The 24,509-nt window shown below is 56.1% G+C and overlaps 2 protein-coding genes across 6 annotated transcripts in view; both read right to left on the bottom strand.

The window, feature by feature from the left end:
- The window catches only part of CUNH7orf50 (chromosome unknown C7orf50 homolog), a 68,386-nt gene extending 59,563 nt beyond the window's left edge, over window positions 1–8,823 (bottom strand). Inside the window, exons 1-2 of one of the 4 annotated variants that reach the window (XM_016119097.2) lie at window positions 8,744–8,823; window positions 2,961–3,090 (exon numbers count right to left, since the gene is read on the bottom strand). In XM_016119097.2, the coding sequence (XP_015974583.1) occupies window positions 2,961–3,089 (129 nt within the window). In that variant the 5' untranslated portion in view covers window position 3,090; window positions 8,744–8,823. Of the gene's footprint in view, window positions 1–2,960; window positions 3,091–7,222; window positions 8,140–8,203; window positions 8,354–8,392; window positions 8,566–8,743 lie in introns of those variants that run through there. The other 3 variants (XM_036224257.1, XM_036224255.1, XM_036224256.1) reach the window with 3 other exon arrangements.
- Window positions 8,824–15,434: 6,611 nt separating this feature from the next.
- Window positions 15,435–23,479, bottom strand: ZFAND2A (zinc finger AN1-type containing 2A). Of its 2 annotated transcripts, none has more exons than XM_016119098.2 (7): window positions 23,270–23,479; window positions 21,851–21,948; window positions 21,383–21,477; window positions 19,652–19,780; window positions 16,881–17,032; window positions 16,045–16,128; window positions 15,435–15,696 (listed from the first exon to the last, which is right to left on the bottom strand). In XM_016119098.2, the coding sequence occupies exons 2-7, from the start codon at window positions 21,903–21,905 to the stop codon at window positions 15,678–15,680; spliced, it is 534 nt and encodes a 177-aa protein (XP_015974584.2). In that variant the 5' UTR covers window positions 21,906–21,948; window positions 23,270–23,479; the 3' UTR covers window positions 15,435–15,677. The 2 variants fall into 2 exon arrangements, with proteins under 2 accessions (XP_015974584.2, XP_036080591.1); XM_036224698.1 differs by lacking the exon at window positions 23,270–23,479 and adding an exon at window positions 22,649–23,191.
- Between the last annotated feature and the right edge of the window lie 1,030 nt (window positions 23,480–24,509).

Below are 24,509 nucleotides of genomic sequence, written 5' to 3'. Positions count from 1 at the left end.
CCCCACCCGGGTCCTTGAAGTGACGTCACTTGGGCACACCTCGGCCATCCTGACACAGGCTCGTGCTATGGGAAGCGACTGCACGGGGAACTGCAGGCCTCCCTGGACGGACATTCCCGAGAGGACAACACAGTGGCCCAAGCGGAGACAGAGGCGCCTCGGCCCCCCGCTGGAGTCCGGAGCTCCCGCCAGGCCTCCGCCGTGGCTGGCGCGGCGCAGTATTTTCCACCTTCCGGTGGGTGACAGGACGTGCTCTCCCGCCCAGCTGCTCACCCGCCCTCCTCAAACTTAGGTGCAGCGCTCAATGTTCTGTTCCTCAAAAAATGCCGGGCACCTCTTTTCCATAATTTCCCATGAGAACAAGAGCGTGAAGAAATATTTCTATTAGCAGAGACCAGGACATCCTCCAGGAAGAGCCATCGCCACCACCTAGGGAGGCAGGCCATGTGAGACGAGACGTGGTCTTCAGGACACCAGCCCCCCAGCCGGCACCCGGCCACCAGCCACGGACACTGGCAGAAACCCTCCCTGCCCCACCTCCCACCCCCCAGCCCCTGCGGGGCGAGTCGACAGCTGGTGGCTCTGGGCAGAGGGGCTGCGACCCCTGCTGGCCAGTTGGGGCCTGGCGCAGCCGGGCCTCCCACACTCACAACCCTGCAGAGGCAGCAGGTGCAGGTTAAGGCCCGCCCACACTTCCAGGCCTCAGCACCTAGTGGCCGGGGCACTGAACAGAAGTGCACTTGACCGCACGGGGAACGCTGTTCCCTGGTAGAAGCCAAACCCCTAGGCAGCAGAAGAGACTGCAGAGAAACTTACCGAAGTGTTTGCTTCCTTTCTCTTTCGGTTTCCGAATTTCTTTTAACCCATTTCTTATTCACGGCTGCGGCGTTCACCCCGCATAACTCATGGATTACGGGCCTAACCTCACCCTCAAAGTTTGCCACAAAAATCCCGCTTTTATTATTATTTTCGCATTGCTCTAGTGTATCGATCATCTTTGGAAACAAACCACATGATGCTATTGATAGCATTCTGTTCTACGTGGTTTACAAAGTGTAGTCATTCGCAACCGCGGAAATTGTCACACAGCGCGGCATTCCAACACGCGATGCTGAGCGACGTGCACGTCAACAACGGGCAACGACCCACACTCTGCGCGGAAGGGACACACTGCTGAGCCCAGGCAGAGAGCTGAACCTGTGCCGCGCTCAACGGAAACCTGCGCTGTCCCGTGGGCCCCACAGTGACCGGCACCGCAGGCAGAGGTCACTACGGAAGGAAAGCTAGACGCGTCAGGACAAACGCGTCAGGACAAAATTAAAGACCACCAAGTAATCGTGTGGCGTTCATTATAAAGAAATTGCAGGGACCTAGAAAGCAGGGCAGTGTCAGGAGAAACAGCGCATGAGCTTCCGAGGGATCGGGGTGGGCTGGGCCACCGAACGGGAGCTCGCGTGGATCTCTAAAGCCAGCGTCCGTCTGGGATCAGGAGACCGACGGGGAGAGAGCCCCTGGCTCCGGTGGTGGAGGGGGAGAGGGAAGCGGCCCGCTGGGAGCCCGTGTTGGCACAGCCGCGGGGCCAGGGAGAGCGGCACAGGGCGGGGGGGGGGGCGCGCCTCTGCCCTAGGGAGCCTGGGCCTGGCGGGTTCTTGGCCAAGAGCACGCAGGGCACGGGGTGCCTGGCACAAGTCGGGGTCCTGGGTGCTGCCTGGCCTCCCCACGCCCCCGTGGTGGCCGCTGTCTCTGCACACACCCGCCCCGCCCGCCCGCAGCGCCCTGCTGCCGGCCGCAGAGATGCTGGCCTGGCCGGAGTCCTGGAGTGGTCTGGACCAGCAGCTGTCACACCCTGGGGACGGCTCCAGGCATCCGAGGCACGGTGGTCTCAGGGAACACGCTCCCGGGCCCCAATGCCACGCTGCACTGAAGTTCCACGACGAGGCTCCGAACAGGCCACTCTCCTCTGCGTGACTGAAAGAATGGCCGCCAGTGCCCCTGGACCAGACTGGGGTGCCCCACCTGGGCGAAGCCTCAGGGGCACTGACCAGCGGCTCAGCTTGACATCCCGACGTGGAGGCCGGCGACATGAGGGCCGGTGACGACCTGGCCAGCCAGGCGGTTTCCACTTCTCCCCATGGAAAGAAACTGCAGCGGCCAATCAGGCTGCTTCACAACGGGAGAGCTCTACAAACAAGATGTGACAGCACGAGCCAGGACCACAGGACAGCCTGAGTGCAGGGACGAGCCGCACCGCAGCACCTCCGACCCCGTTCGCCGACTGCCGTGAGCACGGCCACTCCGCGCTCACGGTGAGAGTCGAGAAACAGCAACAGAAGCGCCTCCGACCCTGTCCCGTGGCGCTGTCCCGTCCACCCGCCCGCCGCAGAGCTCCGTGACGCGCGCCCAAGCAAACGTCATGCTCGATAATTTGTCACGGCGGACCACCTTATGCTGTTTTGATCAACGGCATGCTAGGGATTGTAACGACAGCTCAGTACAGAAGAAAGAGGTACCACTCGGAACCAGGCGGCAGGAGAAAACAAATCTAAGTGCGTGTACACATTTGGGGGGCGGATTACATTACACTAGATACAAGCATTTTAGATGCGAGCTCTTAACTACAGCTTCCCGGCCACGCTCCACGCGTGACCGCTGTGCACGCCGCGCCACCCGCTCCTCCGAGCAACGCTCACAGGCCCCGCCCCGGCCCCCGGAGCCTCTATGGAGCCATCGAAGGCTTTAACACGTGGCACCCGACACAGACTCTGCAGGTCTGGTGGCCGAAGACAGCCATGGAGTCCGTCCGAAAACGCGCCGCAATTCCTTTTGTCCTACAACTGCTTGTAGAGGGCGCGGAGTATGTCCGCGTGTTGCCCGTGCCAGCGTCGGCGCCACCCGCAGACACCACCCGCCTGGGCCTCCGGGCAAGGACCGAGGTGAGGACGGCGAGACGGCGCGCCTACCTCGGGGCGTGCTCCCGCGGCGGCCCGCGTGGCTTCCGGCGCCGGCACTCTCTCCTCTGCTGACACCTTCTTCAACTTCTTGTTCTTCTTCCCTGTCACTTCAGTGACTTTTCTCTTCCGTTTCGCCATCCTGCAACAGAGAAAGGAAATCGCTAAATACGCAGGAAACACAAGGTCTTAAGCCATGCAATAGTCTCATACTCTCGCAGAGTGAAATATGAGGGTATTTTAGAAAATACAGAAATTATATAAAAGTTACAAGAACGGCAGGTCTCCCGGCTCTGTCACGCCCAGACCAGCAGTGTGACAGTCTGGCGAACTCCCTTCCTGCCCTGAGTGCTTCCGTGCGTGTAGCCTGCATTTCTAACCGAACGTGGACACGAAGCTTTTTACGATGAAGAGAAATGTCATTTCTGATGACAGCATCAAAATTTCCCCAAAGTGAAAATTACGAACATTGATTTCCCTGTTCCCTAATTACTGAGTATTTTGGGTTATTTTCATCTTCTGCTACTATGGACTAACTTCTACTTCCCCACCAACGAGGGAGGCTGCGAGTGACCGCCACGCGCCATGTCACCAGGGCATTGGTGGGCCACACAGGAGTCTGTGGTGGCCTCTCAGGGCAGTGGAAGCAGCAGGGCTGGGGCCGTGTGGAAGGGCGGACATGCGGCCCCAGACACCAGGAGGAACTGATTACGGCCACTGTCACCGGTACTGTGGTACCCAACTGCGCTTGCAAGAACGGGAATATCCACGACCCCGACACCCATCTCCTTTGTGGGCCCATGTGACAGGGGACCAGAAGTGGCCGCGGTGGAGAGCCCCCCGGCTCTGAGGGGGCAGCTGTAGTGAATGGCCCTGGTCCCGGGGGCGCCCCTTCTGCTGGGAATGACACCCCTATTGCTGGAGCACATGAGTAAACACTTCGCACGGAGATGCGCGATACTACGAAAACAGAACAGAAAGACGCGAGGGGGTGGCCGGGGAGGCGGGGACGCCTCTCTGAGAGCCGCGAAGGCCGGAGGTGGCGGCCACGTGACGAGCTAGGGACGCACACGCCGCAGTGGGAAGGGCGGGGCAGAGGCCCGGGCCACGCGATGTCCTGAGGAGTGAGGGCGCAGGTGAAGGACAAAGGCCCACCGAAGGTGTGCAAAGGCTGGGGTGTGTCCTGAGCACGTCCTAGGCGTCCTTCTCACTGTGGACGGACTCGCCGAGACATGAACTCCCCAAAACTAGTTTCCACAGGGACAGAAGGGAAACTACACCCAGCTGTCGGCTGGCGGGATTAAGCGTGCGTACAGCTGTCACCCAGCAGTCCCGCTCCAGGTGCACTTCCATGGATAGTGTCACTTGCCGGTCCCCACCTGCAGAGTGCTGGCCCTGTGCCAGGAGCTGCTGGTCCAGCTCTAGGCCGGACCGGGCAGTCCAGAAACCGCAGCTCACAGTCTAATGGGGTAAACATCCTACGGCAGGAAGTACCTGCTATGCAAAAAAAGGCAAAGATGATGGAAACGGCGACTTGAAAAAGGGCGGTCACAATGAAAAGGGCCCAGAAGCGATGCCGCCGAGCGCCCACACTGGGCTCCAAATGCCTCTCTAAACAGGAGCCAGAGCTGCCTCGGATGCCAGGTCTGGGGCCAGGAAAGCAGGAGATGAGCCGGGGCTGAGGAGCTGCTGAAAACCAAGGAGGCCACTGCCCAGGACACAGAGCCAGCATGAAGCCCGCCCTCTGTCCCGCCTGGAGCTGTGGCCGACGACGGCACACCGGAGGGTATCACTGCTGTGGACTCGGAAAATTCCAAGCTCACGTCCTTTAATTAAGCCTTGTCTAAAACAAAGTGCCAAAGCCAAAGGCTACGACTTGCAATGAGCGGGGTAATAAGAAACCTTGAAAGAAGGAGATGCTGTCGACACAGGGGCTTTGAAAAGACGAAGGACTCTGCCGGCCAACTACCTTGTCGGAGAAGTAAGAAAAGTTTGACAAATGTTTGTTTACACACCAGTTACCATAAAAGTTAAAATCTATATTCACTCTGCAAATTATCATTAAAATGTTTAATCACTAGGTCTATTTGCTAAAAGGGGGTGGGGCGACTTTTCCAGATTATAAAAAGGTTTCTTTTAATAATTCCAAGAGATGGTGACTCATGACTTTGCGACAATGTTTGTATAGAGAATGTCATTTCCTTAACATTTATGGGCAATTGATTATCGACAAGAGAGCCAAGACCATTCCATGGGAAAGGACAGTCTTTTCAACAAATGGTCCTAGGACAGCTGGATGACCGCGTGCAAAAGAAAGAAGTTGGAGCCCTGCCTCATGTAATATACGAAATGTAACTCAAAAAGGATCAAAAACCTAAATTTAAGAGCTAAACCATGAAAGTCTTAGAAGAAAGCACAGCAGTAAGTCTTCGCGGCCTCGTATCAGACAACGGTTTATTAGCTATGATGCCAAAAACGTATGCAGCGAGACAAAAACAGATAAATTTGACTCGTCAAAACTAAAAATGTTTGTGCTGCAAAAGACATCAGCAAGAACGTAAAAGGACATCCTTACAGAAATGGGGAAAATAAATATCTGCAAGGCGCATGTCTGGCAAGCCTTCTGTGCAGCGGTACGATGGACTGTTCGGCTCAACACAAGCCGAACGACCCCATTTAAACAGATCTGAACAGACGTTTCTCCAAAGAAGAGACACGAACGGCCAACGAGCACATGAAAAGATGCGCGACGTCATTCGTCACTAACGAAGTGCAAATCAAACGACATAGCACTTCGCGCCCCTGGGATGGCCTCATCGAAGACAGGCAATAAAAATAAATGTTGGCGAGGATGTGCGGAAACCGGGGCCCCCCGCGCCCCTCGTTCACTGCCAGTGGGACAGAAGGCGGAAGAGTCTGGCAGTTCCTCCAGGAGTTAAACTCAGTGTGTGACCCAGCAGTTCCACTCCGAGACGTTCACTCAAGAAAACGAGCAGCACGTGCACACAGCATGTCCGCGACGCATGGGTCACGATGTCCGAAAGGTGGCAACACGGAAACAATCTATACACCTATCAACCGACGACGGCAAGACCGCTGAGGCCTCTCGAGGCCACGGGATGGCCTTCGGCCATGCGCAAGTGCTCGTAGCACCAGAGTGAAAAGACGGGGTCTATGCCACACGACCCTCGTTTGGTAAGAAAAATTCTATACAAATATGCACAAGGGAAAAAACGATTCTGGACATACATTAAAATGTTAACATTTTAGGGGATAGAATTATAAGAATGTTTATTTTTTCCCGTTATACTTTTCTGTAATTTCTACAATAAAAGAAAACCACTTCGTCTAAGATACCAGCTCAAAAGTGTTCAGCGAAGCGAACAAATCACTCCATCAGCAGAAAGCGGACAAGCCCACCAGACAGACGCGAGAAGGCCGCTACCAGTCTGGGCTGGGCCCAGTTAGGACAGGCCGGCTCCACAGGCCAAGGCTGCCAGGGGTCCGAGGCTGAAACCTAACTCCACGGGACCTTAAAGAAATAAATCGCCTATAGGAAAAAAGTATTTTTTAAAATCTGAAAACAGCGCCCACGGCCCCAGATGTCCCGTCGCCCAGTGTGTCTAAGTCACTTCTGGTGTCCTGGCGGCTGGTAGGGAAGGGCGCCGCCCGACGCACCGGGCACAGCCCCCTCGAGGAAGGTCCTGGCCCTCACAGCCCACAACCCTCTAGCAAATCAGTCCAAGGGTCCAAGAGTGCAGCCCTGGCGCCCACCCCTGGGATGGCGGCTTCGCTCCGTCCCCTCTGACCCAGGACTGTTCCCCGTTCTCACCTGCCCACTTAGAAGAATGGCCTCCAGCCTCTGCTCCTCCGCTGCCTACCCTGCTCTCCTCCCACCTTGCTACGACAACGCCGCCATGTCCCTGTCCAGCGAGCCCACCTCCCATCTTCCCAGCTCACCGCCTTTTGGCACCGGGGGGTCCGATCGTCCTTCACCTCACCAACACCTGCCATCCGCTGTCCCTACACGTTTCAATGTCCCTCACCCCTCTCGAGCTCCACTTCCACAGCGTAACGTCCATGGTCCATGGTCACAATCTCGCCCTTGCACACACTCTCGGCTCCCTGCATGGCAGTCGCCTGGCACTGGCTCCTGCGGGCTGCAAACCCAGGACCAGCCCTCGCCAGCCTCAGGGGGCCTGGCGCTGCCCAGTAATGCCACCAACTTCCCTCAATGCCAGCCACTCGCCCAGACGACTGGTCCATTCTCTCACCTCGCCTCATCTCCCAAGCTCCAGCGTCTCCTCCACTCTCCTTTCTCGGCAGACGAGCTCACTCCTGGTCGCCAGCTTCCACGGGTTCCCACACCTGCCCCTCCTCCCTCCTTACACGGAAACTGTCCACGCGCCTGTCAAGGCCAGACCCATCACGCTGGGTACCATCCCGGCTCCCACCACCTACTCAAGGACAGACACTGCTCTGAGCCAGCGTCCCCAACCTTTGTGGTACCAGGGACCAGCGCTCCTATGAGAATTTAGTGCCTGAGGCTCTGAGGTGGAGCTTAGGCGGTGATGCTGGCTCTGGGGGGTGGCTGCAAACACAGATGACACACAGATGACACTTTGCTCACAGTCTGCTGCTCCCCTCCTGCTGTGCGGCCCAGTTCCTAACAGGCCCAAACAGGTCCTCGGCCTGGGGGTGGGGACCCCTGCACTAAGCAGTTCCCCTCTCCTGCCTCACTCATTCTTCCCTTCTACTGAATTGACCACAAGTTCCCATATCTTAAAAACGCCTTCGATTCCACGTACCCTTCACCCGTCTCTGCTACCTGCTGCCGCAAAATGCATTTGCACTGTCTCTATCTGCTCTCCTGCCCTCCTCCCCGCCCCCTCTCCCATCAGGCTTCCACTCCAGCCCCTCTCCACGAGCACCGACCACGGCGAGTGCTAACAAGAAGGACCCGTCGCCACCACTAGGCCTCTTTACAGCCTGGCCTGTAAAGACTTGAACAAAACACCAACATAGTTTCTACCCACTCGAGGCCCCATCCTTATGATGGCCTTAATCCCCTAAAAAGCTGCCTGCCTGAGGAAACTCAAGGCGGCCTAAAGCATCCAGCCAACACCAGAAGATAGGGGCCCGGCATCTCTCAACAGCCGCGGCCTGGCCCCCAGGTCCCAGCACCCCGCCCCGGCCCGTTTACAACACGGCGCCCTGCGTGGCTTTTGAAACACCTAGGTTGGATTACGGCTCACCTGCTGGAACACTTCCCAAGATCCCCCGTTTCACTGGGAGACAGTCAGGGTCCTCGCCAAGGCCCGCGGGCCCCACGTGACCGCCGCCCCGCGCTCGCGTCCGGTTCCCGCGCACCCGTGCTCCGCCACCCGCGCGCCCGCCGAGCTCCCTCCGCGCCCCGCCGCCCGCTGTTTCTCCCTGGCGCTCACGGCCATCGCTTTGATTCATTCAGTCCCTCCCTTCGGAATGCGAGTTCGCCAGCCCTCTCCACGGCTGGCGCCCCGGGCCGGGGCCTGCGGACGTGCAGGAGGACGCCCACCCCCGGGTGCCGCCGCGGGAAGGGGCGGCGGGAGCCACGCGGAGCGCCGTGACAGAAAGCGCGAGGCGGCCCGCGGCTCACTCGCCGCGACCGCAGGGCCGCCCCGAGGCGAAGGACGCCGAGGCCCTCCACGTGTCCCCCCCCGCCGACCTCGCGCGGCCGCCCGCCCGGGGCCACCCGCCAGGCCCGCGCCCCAACACGCGGGCCACCCCGCGACACAGAGCCCGCCGCGCTCGCCTACCTGCGCGTGGCCGCCGACGTCGGCTTCCGGCAGGCGCGGCGCCCAGGTAACGTGACCCCGCCCCCCAGAGGCACCGCCCAGCGGCCGAGGCCCGCCTCCGGCTCCTCGCCGCCCAATGGCAAGCGGCGGCCTCGAGGGGGCGGGGCCAGATCCGGGCGCGGGCCCGTGGCGTCATCTCTGCGCGCCGCGGGTTGAGGAGAACCGCCGGTTGCCAGGCAACCCCACCCTTGTGTGTTGTCTGGGTTCTGCTCGGCACCCCGGTTTCCGGCCCGGGGGGCGGCTGTTCTGGGTCTGGGTGACCCCGGGCGCGGGGTCCCTTGGACTTAAACAGGTGGCCGACGCCTGTCGGGATCCACGAGGATTCGTCTCAAACATAGTAATTTTATACAAATTACAAGTGCTGTAAACTATACGATGTTTAAATGTCACCAACATCACACATGTGCGAAGTTGTCCAATGCAGTAGCCGTACCTACAAGAACGTTGCAAAGTCGGATCAGTGGCTACCTCGGGATGGAAGTGGGCTGAGCTTAACCGCCGTGTCCGAGCAAAACCGGTACAATTTACCATCGGGTGTGGCAGGTTCATGAGTTGTATCCTCGTTCGGTTCTTAGACACTTTGAGAATGGGAGGAAGGGAGGTAGCGTGTGTGGCTAGCTTCTAGGGTGGGAACAGTGAAAGGGGTGGCAGCTGGACGGGAATGCGCGGGAATGCGCGCTCTGGGAGCCCCTGAGATGGGAGACAGCACAGCAGGCTAGCACTCTCTGGTTTCACCATCCATGAACAACTAACTTGTTCCCAATTGTGTGCTATTACAGACACTCTAGAGCAAACACTCCGTCTGTCTTTCATGCACATATATGAGTCTCTGTAAAGCACATACTCGGGTAGGATTTCTGGGCCACTGGGAAAGCATGTCTGACTTCAATGACTACAGGAAAAACTATTCAAACTGCTCCTACTGGCTTCACAACTCCGCTGGAAAAAAGTAGTTTTCATCCATACATAAGCTTAAATGATATATAAAATCAAATAATATATGTTGATTTGCTTTTATCTTTAGCTCTGGTAATGTAGGAATAGGTGATTCAGATCAGTCTCCCATTTAGAACAGAAAAAGCTGATCAAAGTATAACCATTAAAAATGTTTGATAGCAGAGTACTAATTTGACTCAGAGGAGAAAACCTTACATTTAGAGCCATTATTCACTTAGGAGTTAGTCAGTTCTGAAAGAGGCAGCTGCAAGGCTGAGAATCTGAACAGAAATTTTGACAGCTTTTAGGTCCAGTAAGGCTGGTTCTTGTAAATGTCCCATTTTGGGTTGAAATCCTGCAAGACTACACTGTAGGAGCACGTCTCTTGGTTGCCACTCTGGCCTTGCTGTCCATTATGGCATCTCATCCACTGTGCTTCTGACAGTAAGGTGTGACGCCCTAGCCTCTGCTGTTCCAAAATCTAACGTGCCCACTTGACACTGGGGTGCTCGGTCCTATGTCAGTGTCTCCTGCTGCATCCTGTCTGCAGGGGACAGCCATCACTGAGCTCAACAATGCTGAGGTCCCCTCAGCAGCATGTCCCTTATCACTCTGGTGAAAGGGAGGTCCTGTGGGCCTTCTCAGGGAGTATAGTTAGAGATGGGTCCTCTGGTCTCTTGCAGTAAATGTGTTCTAACTTGCCCATCTCCCCATGCACCCGGGCACCTTCCCATATGCCCTAGCAAGGCAGTTTGGGCATCTCTGCTTACTTTCTGAAGGTTACCACCATGTCCAAGCCCCTCAAAGTCACCTCAAGTCATAGGGAGAGGATACAGAAAACTAAAAATAGCTCTGAATGGTGAAAGGGCCTAGAAGCAATGGCCTTCAGTAGCACTGGGCACTCCTCGCTCCCAAAGAGACCTTGTCTTCTCAATAGCAACCCCGGGAAAGTAAACCAGGGTTCCTGGGACAAACGGCCAGCTGCAGGGCCGGGGCTGGAAAAGTACAGGACGAGCCTGGAGCGTCTCCTTAGGCCGGTTAGGAAGTGCTAACAAGAGAAACGATAGTGACAAGGGATGGTGCTGGGACAACCGGACTTCGGCTTGCAAAAGAATGAAGTGGGGCCGCCTACCTCACAGCTTCGCCAGCGTCGTATGCCGTCCACGGCTGCGGTTTTGCTGATCTAACCTGAGAAACAGGAGCTAGGTGTGGCTTCGATTTGCACCTCTCCTGACATGCGCGAGGTTGAACACCGCTTTGTTTCAGAGGGTCACTCTCAGATACGCTTATGTCTGTCTCAGTTCATGCCCTTCACCCACTTCTCCATCCAGTTTCCGATTTCCCCCCCCAACGTTTGCATTCCTTGCATGTTAGAGACAGCAACCTGTATCTGTGATACATGCTGCAAATACTTCCTGCCCGCTTGTCCGTCCTTCGATCCTGCTTCTGCGCTCTCTGCCCTGCCAGCGCTCCCCCAGGGCGCTGCGAGCCCTTTGCTTGTTGGCACCGCCTTTAGAATCACAGCGAGAAAGCCACTCCCCAGGCCCCGTTATACAGAAACTCACCCACACTTTCTTCTAGTACTTATTTGGTTTTATTTTTCACATTCGGATTTCTGGTGCGAGTCCTTCTGCATCTGGGACATAAGGTACGGATCCAATTTTCTCTCTTTCTGAATGGCTATGCAGTTGAACCCACACCAGTTCTTGGCCCCAATGACTTGAGATGTGTCTTTCGTCACGTACTAAGTGTCCGCAGCGCTTGGGTCTGCTTCTGAACTTCTGGTCTGTTCTCCCAGTCCGCCTCTCCACGTGCAGACGCCGCCGCTCGACACGGAGGTTCTCCGGGGGGGGGGGGGGCTCGCCCCTCCCCTCGCTTTCTTCAGCGTTTCCTTTGCTGTGCTTTCACGTTTAGTGTTCCATGTGAACTTGAGCATCAACTTGCCTAGTTCCAGAAAAGAGCTGTGTTTTTTAGAATTCTATTGCTACAGTGGCCTTTCGAATTGTTCTTGTTTCTCCAGGGGACGTTTATGTAGAACCAGAAAAGAGAAGCATTGGTACATTGACACCTTTCTAACTGTGCCTTCTTCTCCTCTAAGATTGAGCCAAAGCAAAACTATCTACAAACGTAGCTTTAGTTTAATGCAGAATGAAAAAAGTGTCTCTGGAACACAAAACTACGCAGCTTCTCTGGCTATTGGCATAGTTTTATTTTAAGACCATTTTAAAAAGTCATTTTTGTAGTATTTATTGCAAGAAAATCTTAGCTCTTAATGCATTCTAAGGAGAACATCTCATCGCGTAGGTCAGGAGTGTGTAAATTCTACAAAAGTGGATTTTAGCAGAGCTCCCCCAAGCGTCCTAATGAAGGGAGAAACCGAAGGATGATCTACCCAAACAAAAGAAATTAAAAACAAACAGCAAATAAGTCCTTACAGACACTTAACTAAATCGTGGCCTAAACCTCTCCTCTTTGCTCTCTGCGAGATCTGTTCGCCTTGCCCAGCAAACCGTGATGGTACGTTGTTCTTTCAGCAAAATAAACCAGAGCAAATCGACACTGACCGGGTAAAGCGCAAACCGACCGAAGAGACGGCCAGACCGATTTCCCTCCCACTACGTCCCCGAACGTGCCACCCTTCACACACATGACATTAGTCTGGGTGTCGGTGATCCTGATTCTCGGCTTAAAACTTGGAAAAGTGAGGCATCTGCCACTCACCTATTTCAGGAGCTCATTTCAGAGCCTATCTTTCAAGTTTGGTCTTCGGCTCATTGCAAAGAATGAATTTGGAAGGTTAACTAAAATATATTTTTAAAGAACCCATCCCTCTTAATATGAGTAACCTGCACCCCAACTCAGGACTGATGGGTGGCTGTACCCGTTCTTCCTGTGACCCAGTACCAGGTTCTCCCCAGGAGCTAACACTCGGGTCACCCTTCCCGACTCACAGGAAGGCCTTTGGGTGACATCTTGTGAGCGGGTCTGATCCTGCAGCCGCACACCAGCACGGCAGCAGTGAGCAGCATTTCTGGGCTGTAGACTAGACACAGGACACGGAGAATGACACGGGAGAATGACAGCCTGGCCGGTGCCACCCAAGCCCGGTGCGGGAGAAGCAGACGAGCAGCCTCAGCAGCGAGAGGCGCCGCGTGGAGCTCGCTGGGGGGGAGGGGGGGATTAAAGCTGCAGCCTCGAGGCGTCTGATGACGAGTCTGAACCAGCCGGCGAGGGAGAGCGGTCAGGCGTGCACGGGCTCTCGCTCGCCATCCCCTCGGCCACAGGGCCAAAAGCCCCTCAAAAGAAACGGTGCCACCCGCAGAGGTGACTTCGCACCCGCTCATCCCGCGGGGACGGGTGCTTCACGGGCCGGGCAGCGACGCCCTGGGCCAGAGCGGGCACACCAGGGTGCCGTGCCCGAGGGAGGCTTCAGGGGCTCAGTCTGGGAGTCCAGTGCTTGCAGGCTTCTCCCCGGGAGGAGATGCTCGATGGCTGGGGACACAGTAAACATGACACAGGGCTTCCTACGACGTCTGCTGGCAGAGAAGCCCGCGTGGCGGTCGTACCTGTGGCTGCCACTTGTACACAAAGAAACTATGACCAACGGGCAACTCTGCCCGCCCACGTTCACTCAACAAATGCTCGAGACATGCCTTGATCCCGTATTTTGCAACTCCCTGCATTACTTAGTGCTTCTTGAACATTCCACCAAAGCACCCCAGCAGTGAAGCAAAGCGAACCCCTTCCTACCCTGGACAGACGAAGACCCACGAGACGTACGAAGTCTTTCCTCAAAAATGAATGCAGACTTTTGACACTAAAAATTTTCCCAACTTTCTGCTAATCTTAATATTTTGTGAAAACTTACATAATCCATGAGTTTGCAATGCGCCGTGGCTTCCCCGTCCCTTGGCGCTCTGCCACCCATGAACTCGAGCCCCCAGCGCGCTGCTCGGTGGCTCCCGTGCCAGCTGGCTCCCTCAACTGGAATTCTCTGGATGAACCTTTCTCAGGAAAATGTTCAGTTCAAAGCAAGGTGACACCATGCTTCGCCAGATTAGGAGAAAATTTAACCGAGAAGAGAACACAGTGGAAGGCGTGGGGAAACTGAGGGCGAAGAGGTCGGTATGACCTTCTGGATGGCACTTGGCACCTGCTATCCAAAGCACAACACACGTCCCCCGGGGGCCGGCAATGCGAACACCAGGCACCAGCGCCCTGGAAGGCCGGCGACCTTGCCCTGGGTGCAGGAGGCTCACGGGGGTGCCAGAAGGCAGGGTCTGTGGCAGGTGGACCTGGACCTTGATGTCTGTGATCAACAGAAGCTTCTGGAGGCAAACAACGCCGCGGTGACTTAGCTCTGCACAGAGCGACGGGAGGAGGGGACTGCTCTCTCCTCACCTGTCACACCCTTTTGAGCCATGTGACGCCACTAGCGCGGCACTTGAGGAGCCTGGGTGCGTGGGGCCGTGGGAAGGCTCCCCGCGAGACACACGCGTCCCACCCGGCCCCGCCCGGCCTGGGAGCGGGAGCGGGCTCCGGGGCCGGCAGTTCTTCCTGGAAAATGTGGGCCCCTGCCGGCCAGGGATGGCACCACCTGATGGACACGGTGCAAGTCGCCTACCCGTCTCTAAAATTCCTCGTAGCCAGTTACAAAGGAAATGAACAGGTACAATTAACTTTAATGTTTTATTTAATCAATCCTATACAAAATATTGATTTCAACATATAAGATTTTTAACGAGATAATTTTCTTTTTAAATTGTTGGCATCATCTTCAAAGCCAAATGTTTTAGATTCTCAACATACATCTCAATTTGGACATTAATTTTCTTGAAGAAGACCTCCTCTGTATTTAGCTTTCATAAAATTTACAATTTAAAAAATAGATTCGCATACCCAAGGTCCTAACGTACCTAAAAGTTTTCCAACAGAATCAAGTTAATCGTTTTTAAACTAAAATAAATACAGCTCAAAGGCCAGTCCCGCAGCTGACTGGCGACACTTCACCTTCTGCAGCACACACGGCTGGTGACGCCACAGCGGCCCGCGCAGACCCACAAAAGTGGCCCGACCAGGTGTGGTCCCCTGACCGGCAGCACCGGCACCGCCTGGGAACCCACTGGACGTGCAGGGTCTCCCCCAGACCCGCGGAATCAGAGGCTGTGGCCCTGCTGCACGCGTAAGCTTGAGACGCCCGGCCCGGACCAGCACCACGGACAGCGGTGCGGGAGCCTGGGGGGGGGGGCCCTCCCTGCACTAGTTCCGCGGCTGTGACACCAGGAGAGTCGTCGCCCGGCTTTCTGCTCACCCAGGCCCACCGGGACATCTGGAGCGTGTGGCAGGACTGGGGTTAAGGTCGGGCCCCCGCTCAGAGGGCCTTCTGCCCCCCCCCATTTCCTGACACCCAGGGCCCCAGGAAGCAAGAGCTCTCTCAACACGTGCCAAGGCCGCCAGTTTCAGTCTAGCGTTGGAGGAGTCGGTCCAGGGCTGCCCTCAGGGGTGGGGGTGGCAGGCGAGGGCCGCCTCTGGACAAGGACCCTTAACAAGGTGGGCCTAAGTCCTGAGCTCAGTGGCCACATCACTACTGGAGCCGCAGGATGAGGACAGAGTGCCACCAGCGGTCTGCTGTTTAAGTGTGAAGCTTCTGGAAGACTGGGTCCTTGGCCGACGAGCCCAGGGCAGAGCCACGCCCCGATCTAGCACACGCAGATCCCCTGCTCTTTAACCCACTTTATTTGGGGTGTGGGGGCTGCATGGGGAGAATGTTATAGTAGCTTAACCCACCTTAGAACATTAACACCCTTCTGTTTATTTCGCCCAAAGGATTTGCACATTTTTTGGAAGAGCCGTGAAGGGTCCCGGGCCTCTGCTGTGAGAAGCGTGGAGGCACCAGAGCACGAGCTGCCCGTGGAGCTACCGCGAGCGCGCGGACGTGCCGGCGAGAGCAGACGCCACGTCATCTCTTTACTTTTGACCTGAAAGAGAACAGAAGGATATCTCATGTTTTAGCGTCGTCATGACTAACCAGAAGTGCTTGGTCACATAAAAGAGCCAAGCCAAACACAGCCCCTCAGCTATAAAACGCCGCTGCTGGCTCATGCCGGGGCCGGAAAGGACTGTGTTTGTAATCCGGGGTTTGGGAAAACTGAAGTTCAAGTCCCGGACGTCCGCGGGACTAAGCTGCTCGTGTAAACTCGCGGCACATGTGAGTTCTACGGTCAGCTGTCGACTGCACGACAGCAGCTTTTCAACATTCACCACTGGGACTCGGAACTGCCACATCCGATACAAAAACGACAGCCACACGCCGTTCCGACTAATACCTGAACCGCTGAGCCAGCCAACTGGAAGCCAGAGTGGTCGAGGCGCCCGACGGCCTGGAGTCCGAGGCTCTCGCAGCTGAGCACCTGCACGGGAAGGTGAGATCTCTGTCCGGCCGGCTCCCTCACAGCTCACAGGGCACGGCAGCAGAGAAGCGACCGAATGGAGCTAAGAAGCCACTTCCTTTTTCATTCAACAGCCACTTTAGGCAGATGTCTCTAAGGACTTGAGGAAGGTGCTTAACACTAGTGAACGGGTTAAACTGTGTCCCCAGAGAACAGCAGGCTGAAGCCCTAACCCTCGCGCCTGAGGATGTGGCCTCGTTCAAAGTAGGGTCCCTGCAGATGTGACTGGTTAAGACGAGCTCCTGGTGGAGTGGGGCGGTCCCCAATTCAATATAACTCATGTCCTTAAAATAAAAGACGGGCACAGGCAGAAGGCCACGTGACGAAGGCAGAGGTGGGGCGATGCGTCCACCGGCCCAGGAAGCCCCAGGACTGCCGACACCACAGCAGCGAGGGGACAGGCCTGGGCCAGCCCCGCCCCGAGACCGCAGGAGGAGCAGCCCTGCAACGCTGTGACCTCGGACGTCAGCCTCCGACCCGGAGACGCAGGGCTCCCATTGTCCTAGCCGCCCAGTGGGAAGCAGTTTGTTTGGGAACCAGGAACCAACACGACTAGAATCCGACTTTAATTTAGAATCCGACTTTAATTTGGATTGTATCCCTCCAAACTCCCCCAGTAAACGTCGAGGTCACAGAGAACAGGGCCTGGCGCTGCTCCGGCCCCGCCGTGGGGGCCGGGCGTCAGGTCAGCGCGCGGCAGAGCGGCTTCTCACCCGGCTGTGCCGACGGGCCGGCCCCCGCGCGTGCAGCCGTGATCCAGGGGGTGCCTGTGCTGGATACAGAAACTGCCGCGACACTGGTCACAAGCCACCTGCAGCATCTCTTTCTTCTTACATCCCGCTTTTGAGCACCGGTACGTAAAAATCTGAGGAAACAGAAGTTACTTCAGTATCCCATTGGCTTTGACGAGCCCCTGCTTACGACGTCCCCAGCAAAACCGCTAACGACCAAACCCGAAACAGTGCTTAGCCACGCGGGATGCGGAGGTCAAGGTCCCACTCAATCCCACCATCAGCTAAGGTGACGGATGCGAAGTCAGGTGCAGGAAGGTCTGATGAGGGGTGAACACAGAAGCAGCACAGCACACTGAGCCGGGGTTTCCTCAGCGGGGAAAAACCCCAGGGGAGTGGGGACTGGAGACGTGGGTGGGAAGGAGGCCAAGCACGCGGCATCACGCGCAGTCCCGGAGGGCGGCGGGCTCTGGGGACGGTGGCGGGCTCTGGGGACGGTGGGGCTGGTCCCCTACCAGGGGCAAGGGGCTGGAGTGCTACCTGTGGCCTACGCCCACAACTTAGGGGCCCCTGGTGGCGGATATAAACTCCCAGGCCCTTCGGAGTCTGCAGGTGAGAAGGTCAGTGGAGAGGGCGGCTGTCCCGCAGCCGGGGACAGCCCTCAGGCAAGGCTGGGGGGTGCAGCTGCCTGAGTGACCTGAGACTGTGCGACAGCACAGGGTCGTGGGTGCCGGCAGAACACGGGGAGTCTGCTGCAGGGAGCAGGAGCAAAGCCCTCCAGAAGGACAGAGGAGGGTACCAGGCGAGGGGCTGGGCCGGGAGAAGGACTTGGGTGGCTGAGAAGACCAAGGAGGACCGTGTCCACCTGGGAGGAAGGCGGGGAGGTCCGGAGGGAGCATCCGGACAGCCGGGGGCAGGGCGTGTGGTGCCCAGCAGGAGCCGGGGGCCAGACGACAGGGTCAGCAGGGGCTGCGGGAGCAGCCCGCACAGGGCGAGCACGGTGCCTAAGGCCTGCGGACCGCACCGTCTCCACTGAGGCTGGAAACAGAGCCGAGCGAACGGCCTCATCCGTGTGCTCTGCAGCTATACTGCAGTTAATGTGACGTGTTAAGACACTTGACAACTACTGCACAAAGGTTCACGATGAGAGAGCTGAAGCCAGACAAGAGCCGACCCCCTCCCCGCCCCCGCACGAGGACGAGCTCTGCCACTCCCGAGAGCGGAGGACAGCGAGGACGGGGTGTCTCCAGCAGCAGCCGGCTGACGCAAACAACCCAACAAATCAGCGGCCCCCGGGGAGGTGCCCTGGGGAAGGCATGAGGCTGGAAACCGTGCCGGGGGAGAGGACAGTTCAGCCCAGTCTCCCGGGACCTCTGGTTAAGGGCGGAGACGGACCCAGGTACTGGCTCTGTCTTCTCCTGAAACCAGGAAAATCACAGAAAAGGTTTTCTGAAAAGAGATAAACCCCTGAGGGCAAAGAGTAAAATGACAACAACCACATGTTTTAGATTTTAGGGAAAAAAGCACAGGAACCGGCAGTCGTGCATTCAGTGGATATGAGAAAGCCAGATACGAGCTAGTAGGGGAGCTCAAGAGAAGACCTAACTGATGAAATGAAGCCCCCCAAAATCAGAAAATGGCAGAGCCGGAAGCTCAGGTGATGTGGGGCCACAACAGGAGAGATGGCTGTGACCCGCACGCCCTGCCCAAGGCCAGCAGCAGACTTGTGCTCTGCAGCGGGCAGGAGCCCAGGGAGGGGGGGGGGAGGGGGCCTGCGAGCACCTGAGGCCTTCGCCCTGCGGAGATCTGACTGCAGACACTGAGGGAAGCCTTGAGGGGCCGCTCCTGCAGGCAGCCAGCCAGCCCGGCACACTCCGAGAATCAAGAGCCCAAAACACATGTCAATGTAACTGCCATCCTCCCCCCAGGAACGCAGTGGAGGGCACGCCCCCCTCCAAAACAAAGGAATAAACAAAGAAAACACAGGACGCAGGAAACCAGGGGCCGCGAGGGAGATGCAGGAAACTAGGATCCATCAAGAGAGAAACGCGGAGGGGACCTCTCGGCTCTGTCCTCGAGGCTACAGAGCCTGGACCACCCCCCCAAAGGCACACTCCCCATCGGCTGGGAGGGCGGGAGATGGGAAGAGGATGTTTAAGTGTCAGGATGGAGGCAGCAGCTCAGTGCTCAGCTCATTCTGTGGTAAACAGGTGATGCCCAAACTCATGACGATCTTGCACTTGGAGAAAAAGGAGACACCCCAAACGAACCCAACTGGCTGAGGCCGAAAGCAGCTGCTGTGGGGAGCAGGGGCCTGCTGCCTTCCTAACATGCTGCACCCCAAATGCACAGACCTCTGATAAAAATACCAGCACTAGCTGCCAAGAACAGCGCCTGTTTGCGTTTCCTCTTTCCACCTTTCCCTAGGAGGTGCTTAGGATAAAAGTGCATACTAGCAGAATGGCTCCCAAAAACCACAATTAACTCTCCATCTTGGGAGAAAAGCATGAAATTCCCACAAAGAAAGCAGATCCTAATGTAAACCCAAATACTCAGAGACTTTGATTATGTAACTGTAAAAACCCGAGCCACCCACAACATGAAGACCGAATATATCATTAGAGCTTTGTTTTGCACAGAAATTATTAGGACCGATCTTCTGTTAGATAAGCCCCTCCCCCCACACACCCCTTTTCCCGAGGGAAACCAGCCAGACCCCAGAGCTGACACAGAACTTGACCTTTTGGCCTCACCTTCTCTCTCTTCCCAGGACGGTATTTACAGTCTCTGTCCATGTGCTCACCAACCACCGCATCCGGTATCTCTCCCTTCCTTATCGGAACTGGCTTGTTGCAAAGCGGGCAAACTGGGACCTGAACATCCTAAAAACAATGGATATCAGATGACGTTCCAGAGCCAGACAATCGACAGTCACAAAAGAAAAAGGTGCAATGGTACAGGGCACTTCACAGCAGACGCTGCCCTCTGGCCACTCCTGAGAAGGCGCCCTCGTTTCACGGATCAACACTGAGGCACCCAGGACCTGAGCATCAGGTTGCCTTGCATGGCCTCTAATGGGACTTAAACATAATGAGCTGTTAACCACATGCAGAAATGACCCTCAGCCAGGAGAAGGCAGCCAGGAAGGAAGCTGGTGAAACCCCTCTGACGTGTCAGGAGAGGGTGTCAGGAGAGGGCCGTCTGTCCGGCACCATCAGGTGAGAGGCGGACCTGCCCAAACACCTGCAGAGTGGAGTTGACAGAAGAAAGCGCTACACATAATCCTCCAGCCCCTTCGACTGCCAGGAGCCTTTCTGACCCTTCTACGGCTCCCGCCACAGGGAGGCTCACTTGTCAGCCAGGCTGAGCTCTCGGGGACAATGAGATCGTCCAAGCCCAAGCCCCAGGGGCTTTGGAGGGGACAACGGAGCACCCAGCAGCTGAATGCCCTGCACGGTTAGGACAGCCTCTGAGCCAGGCAGGAGCTGAAGACACATCAGAACACTGACGCGACAACTGTATCTAGACAGGTGACAGGTAATTGCAGAATCATGGGGGCCTAGTGTCTGGGGGCTGAGCTAGAAAGTCACCCCAGAGTGCTCCTTCAGTTGGTAAGTCTGCCAAAAAGCATCACTAAATGACCTCTAGACAGACTCTCCCTGTCCAGGGACATGGGGAGGTCACGTCAACAAATAAACCAGACAGGCTGGCCTAGTCATCGATGCCTGGCAATTATGAGTAACACGTGTGAGTCACCCTTTCCTGCCCCCGTGATAACCTGGAAAACACTGGAGGGCAGACCCCAGGCAAACGCTGGCCGAAGCACGTGACGCTGAGCCGTTCACGCTTCCCACTGCCTGGCGGGGAAGCAGCAGTGCTGACGCAGCGCTCAGGAGAATAATCTCCGAGTCCCCTGGAGGCACAGGCCGGGAGCCACCTGCGAAGTCCGCAAGTCTTACACCTCTGGCCCACGCAAGTCAGTTTTCTTAAAGTCATCTTCCAGCTTCCATCCTGCACTGTTTGAACCACTTAAATCTGACATTTAGGCTGCAAAGTTACCCAGATACATAACCATTTTAATAGCTTCCCAATTAGATTGCACACCAAGTATTAAACCCTTTCTCTACGCTATGCAGACATAGCTATGTATTCCCTTGGATCAAAGGAACTAAGTATTTTAACATGTAAAGCAAACTGTGAAGGTTTGAACACAGCAACAATTTGACTCCCTGAGTCCCTGAAAATAAAATCTGTTTATTTATTAAGAGCTGTGCCGTCCAGAACCTCCTGCGACGGTGGATATGTCCTGTACCCACACGGTCTAATACGGCACTAACCGTCACACATGGTTCCAAACACCTGAAATGTGGCTGGGAGGCAGAGAAACTGACAGTAAGTTTAATTGTTATTAGCTACATGCAGCTAGTATTTCGGAGAACGCAGCTTTAGAGTGAAAATTAGTTTTTTGAGTGAAGTATGATTACCTTCTTGAATGCAAAGGGACAGTTATGTGCAGCACAGGTAAAATGCTCTTTACAGAAATCTTGTTTGCAGACATCGCATTTAAATGGAAGAAAATCTAAAACAAAAACAAAAAAGTAGTTTTTTTTTAAAGACTACAACAAGAAAATTCTAGATCATGTCCAACAGGTATTTACCTACACGAAGTCCTTCGTGCCTATCAAATACATCTTTGAGGTATCACGCATGAGAGAAAAAATTGTGGGTCATGAATCTCACAATGCCAGCAATGCTGAAGCATCCACAAAGCTATCTCCTCAAAGGTGGTTCCATCTCACGCGCTGTCACAAGTTATGTAAGTAGCACATTTCTATCATTTGGCCCTGTCAACTAATCTAATGGCCAGTTCTCCTCCCCCCTCCTCACCCCCCGCCCAAAAGAGCCAAAAAAAAACCCCCATTTTCTATTCATATTCTCTTGAGAGTACTTACCTAGCTGCTTGCAAGTTTGTTCTGAACAATGCTTCCCCAAATCAGGGAACTCCATTATGAGACAGTGTCCAAAACACAGCTGGCAGATGCAATATCACCTACAAGAATTAGACTAGTTAGGAGGAAAGCATTGACAGCCCTAATTGCAGTCACCAAGATTCAGAACTTACAGCTAAAGAAAGTAAACAAACATGTTCTGTAAAGAGCACTAAACGTCCAAGTTAATCTGGCCTCTGTGGGGGACTAAAGCGTCACAAATTCTTCTTTCAGCAAAGAGAAAAATGGGAGTCAGCACTAGCACCGGCTCATTTGGAATCGACCCCATTGAGGTGGACTGTTCTTCAATCCTTTTAATTCCTAATTTATGAAGCTCTCCCTGAATCCAGATTTTCATTAAACCAAATTTTGACTCACAGTGACCATTTACACAGCTGGCTGTGAAAGCTGAAGTTTAAGTCACGATTTCATCTACTGGATATACTTATTGACACAAACAAAATTCTGTTACCAGGTGCTAAATCACATTAGTTGGCTACACTGTCCCTAAGAGATTCAACTCTCTCCCGCGCTGCACTCTTTAACTCCCTTATGCATTGAGTTCTGCTGAGAACTTATTCCTTAATGACAATCAACCTGGAGTTATGAGGGAGAAGGCAAGCTGTTAACTCACAGTGGAAAACAGGCAGACAACTGGTGCAGCTACTGCACTTGAGAGAAGACTAAGGTCCACAGCACACCGCACAAGGGCCCCCCCTCATGACCTGGTATCCACCCAACCTCGCGAAATTTTGTCCCTACCATAACTTAATTCCCGAGGGCCTTTTAAGCCCTTCCCATCAGCTCTCTCCAGTCAGTCCCGGGAGCGTCGCCACTGCTGTCCCTAACTTGGAAAACTCAGGCCTCAGCTAACACGTACTCATCCCCTCGCCTCGCTTTAGCGTCACTTCCTCAAAAGGGCCTTTGCTACCACCCCCACCGCGCCCCGCCTAGGCCACAGAGCCTCTACTCTTAAAGGAGTCTGTAATTCCTTTCTCTGCCCCCGCGCAGTCCACTTGCAATTGCACATCCTTCCTTTACGATCAGCTCTGCGGAGTGCAGGGGCCACGTGGGGTTTGCCCACCGCTGTATCACACGCGCGTGAAACCGAGGTGTTCCGAAATCTCTCTTTGAAGGGACTGACGAGAATCGGACCTCAGTCCTTGACACTACAGCAGCGGGCCTCCTAATCTTGGATGGGTCCTTCGGCAAGGGCAGTAATGCGCCGTCCGCTAACACAAGCCCGGGCTCGCGTGGCCGGCGGGGTTTACGACCGCATCTGACCCGGGCACCGCGCTCCAAGATGCGTGCACCGGCCCCTGCGCCCCGGCCCGCTCCGACCCTGACCCCTGGGCAGGCTGCCGGCCCGGCCCCACCCCTCACCTGGCTCTCGTCGGAGGCCCGGGCAGCCGCGGAGGCGAGCGAAAAATGGCGGTGACGGGAAGCTGGTTCTCCCTTCCGTGGTCACCGCGGCGGACAAGGCCGAAAGGACGAGGAAAACTGGACCCGAGCGGCGGCCGAGACCCGTCCGAGCCCACAGGCGAGCACAGCATCGCGCCGCTCCGACTTCCCGGCCATTTATTCGCAGCCAACAGGCGTCAATAGGCCACCGCTGCCGGGGCGTTCCCGGCGCACCAGGATGACGTCACCGCCCGCAGGCCAATCCCATCCCGCCGCGGCCCGGCGTGCCTGGCGCGCCCTAAAACGTCATCGGCGGGCCGGCCAATCCCGCCCCGCCAGGGCCCCGGCGGCCCGCCCACTCCTCGCCTCCCCGCCTCCCTTCTCCAACAATCTCGCAGCTTCTCGGAGCTGCCGAGTCACGGTGAGGCGGCTGTGCGCAGGCGCACTCGGGCCGCCCGGAGGCGCGGGAAAGCTGAGTCAGGGCGGGGGCTGGGGGGCCGCAGCGAGGTATGGAGCTGTCACGGCCGGAGCTGCGGGCCGCGTCTGTTTGTTACCCGCGTCCGGGAGGGCAAGCGAGGCTCGGGGGCGGCCCTGTCCGAGGGTCGCTGGGGTCCGAGGAGCGCCCGGCCGAGTCGTGCGGGCCCTTTTCCCTACTGGGACCTGAGGGGAGCACGGGCCGCCCCGAAGAGTAAGAGAAACCCCTTCTTTCTAGAAAGAACGTGTAGTAATTTCAAACGTACTTAAACATTGCAAGAATTTACCGAAAAATTCCCTCTCGGCGTCTCCCAGATTTCCCGATCATGAATGTGCCCCCTATTTGCCGCTCGTCACCCACCCCCGCACGTGTATGTACTGGAAGCCCTCGCTTAAGGTGTGTGGGCTCCGGACTTAAAGCCAGAGGCCGTCGGAGAAAACCAGTGTCACCGCAAGCTGATTGACAACAGTTCAGTTCTCGGGCACCGCGTCGACGTCCCAGGAAAGCTAACGCCTTGTTTGAGGACCTGCTGGACCAGAGCTGCCTCGAGTTGGCGCTCGTGCTGTTTATAGAGACCCATCGGACACAAGTAGCAAATGCTCCTAGGGGAGCGGTCCTAGGGGAATACTGGGCTGGCTCCCAGGGAGCCCCTGGCCCAGTGTTTGTCAAGTGATCAAGCCTTAATTGTGTTTTGTGTGTGTTTCTGTTTAAAGATCCCTCATCTAATATGTATTGTTTATTTGTTAT

This window comes from Rousettus aegyptiacus, unplaced genomic scaffold (assembly GCF_014176215.1).
Source record: "Rousettus aegyptiacus isolate mRouAeg1 unplaced genomic scaffold, mRouAeg1.p scaffold_m13_p_7, whole genome shotgun sequence".
Taxonomy (NCBI): Eukaryota; Metazoa; Chordata; class Mammalia; order Chiroptera; family Pteropodidae; genus Rousettus; species Rousettus aegyptiacus.
The sequence above is the reverse complement of the archived record's forward strand: the minus strand, read 5'-3'. Positions and strand labels throughout refer to the sequence as shown.

Coding starts and splice junctions, on each gene's coding strand:
- ZFAND2A (XM_016119098.2), bottom strand. CDS start 21,905: ATGGAGTTCCCTGATTTGGGGAAGCATTGTTCAGAACAAACTTGCAAG. Junction 21,478..21,850: donor ACAAACTTGCAAGCAGCTAG/GTAAGTACTCTC, acceptor TTTTTGTTTTAG/ATTTTCTTCCATTTAAATGC. Junction 17,033..19,651: donor GTCCTGGGAAGAGAGAGAAG/GTGAGGCCAAAA, acceptor CTGTTTCCTCAG/ATTTTTACGTACCGGTGCTC.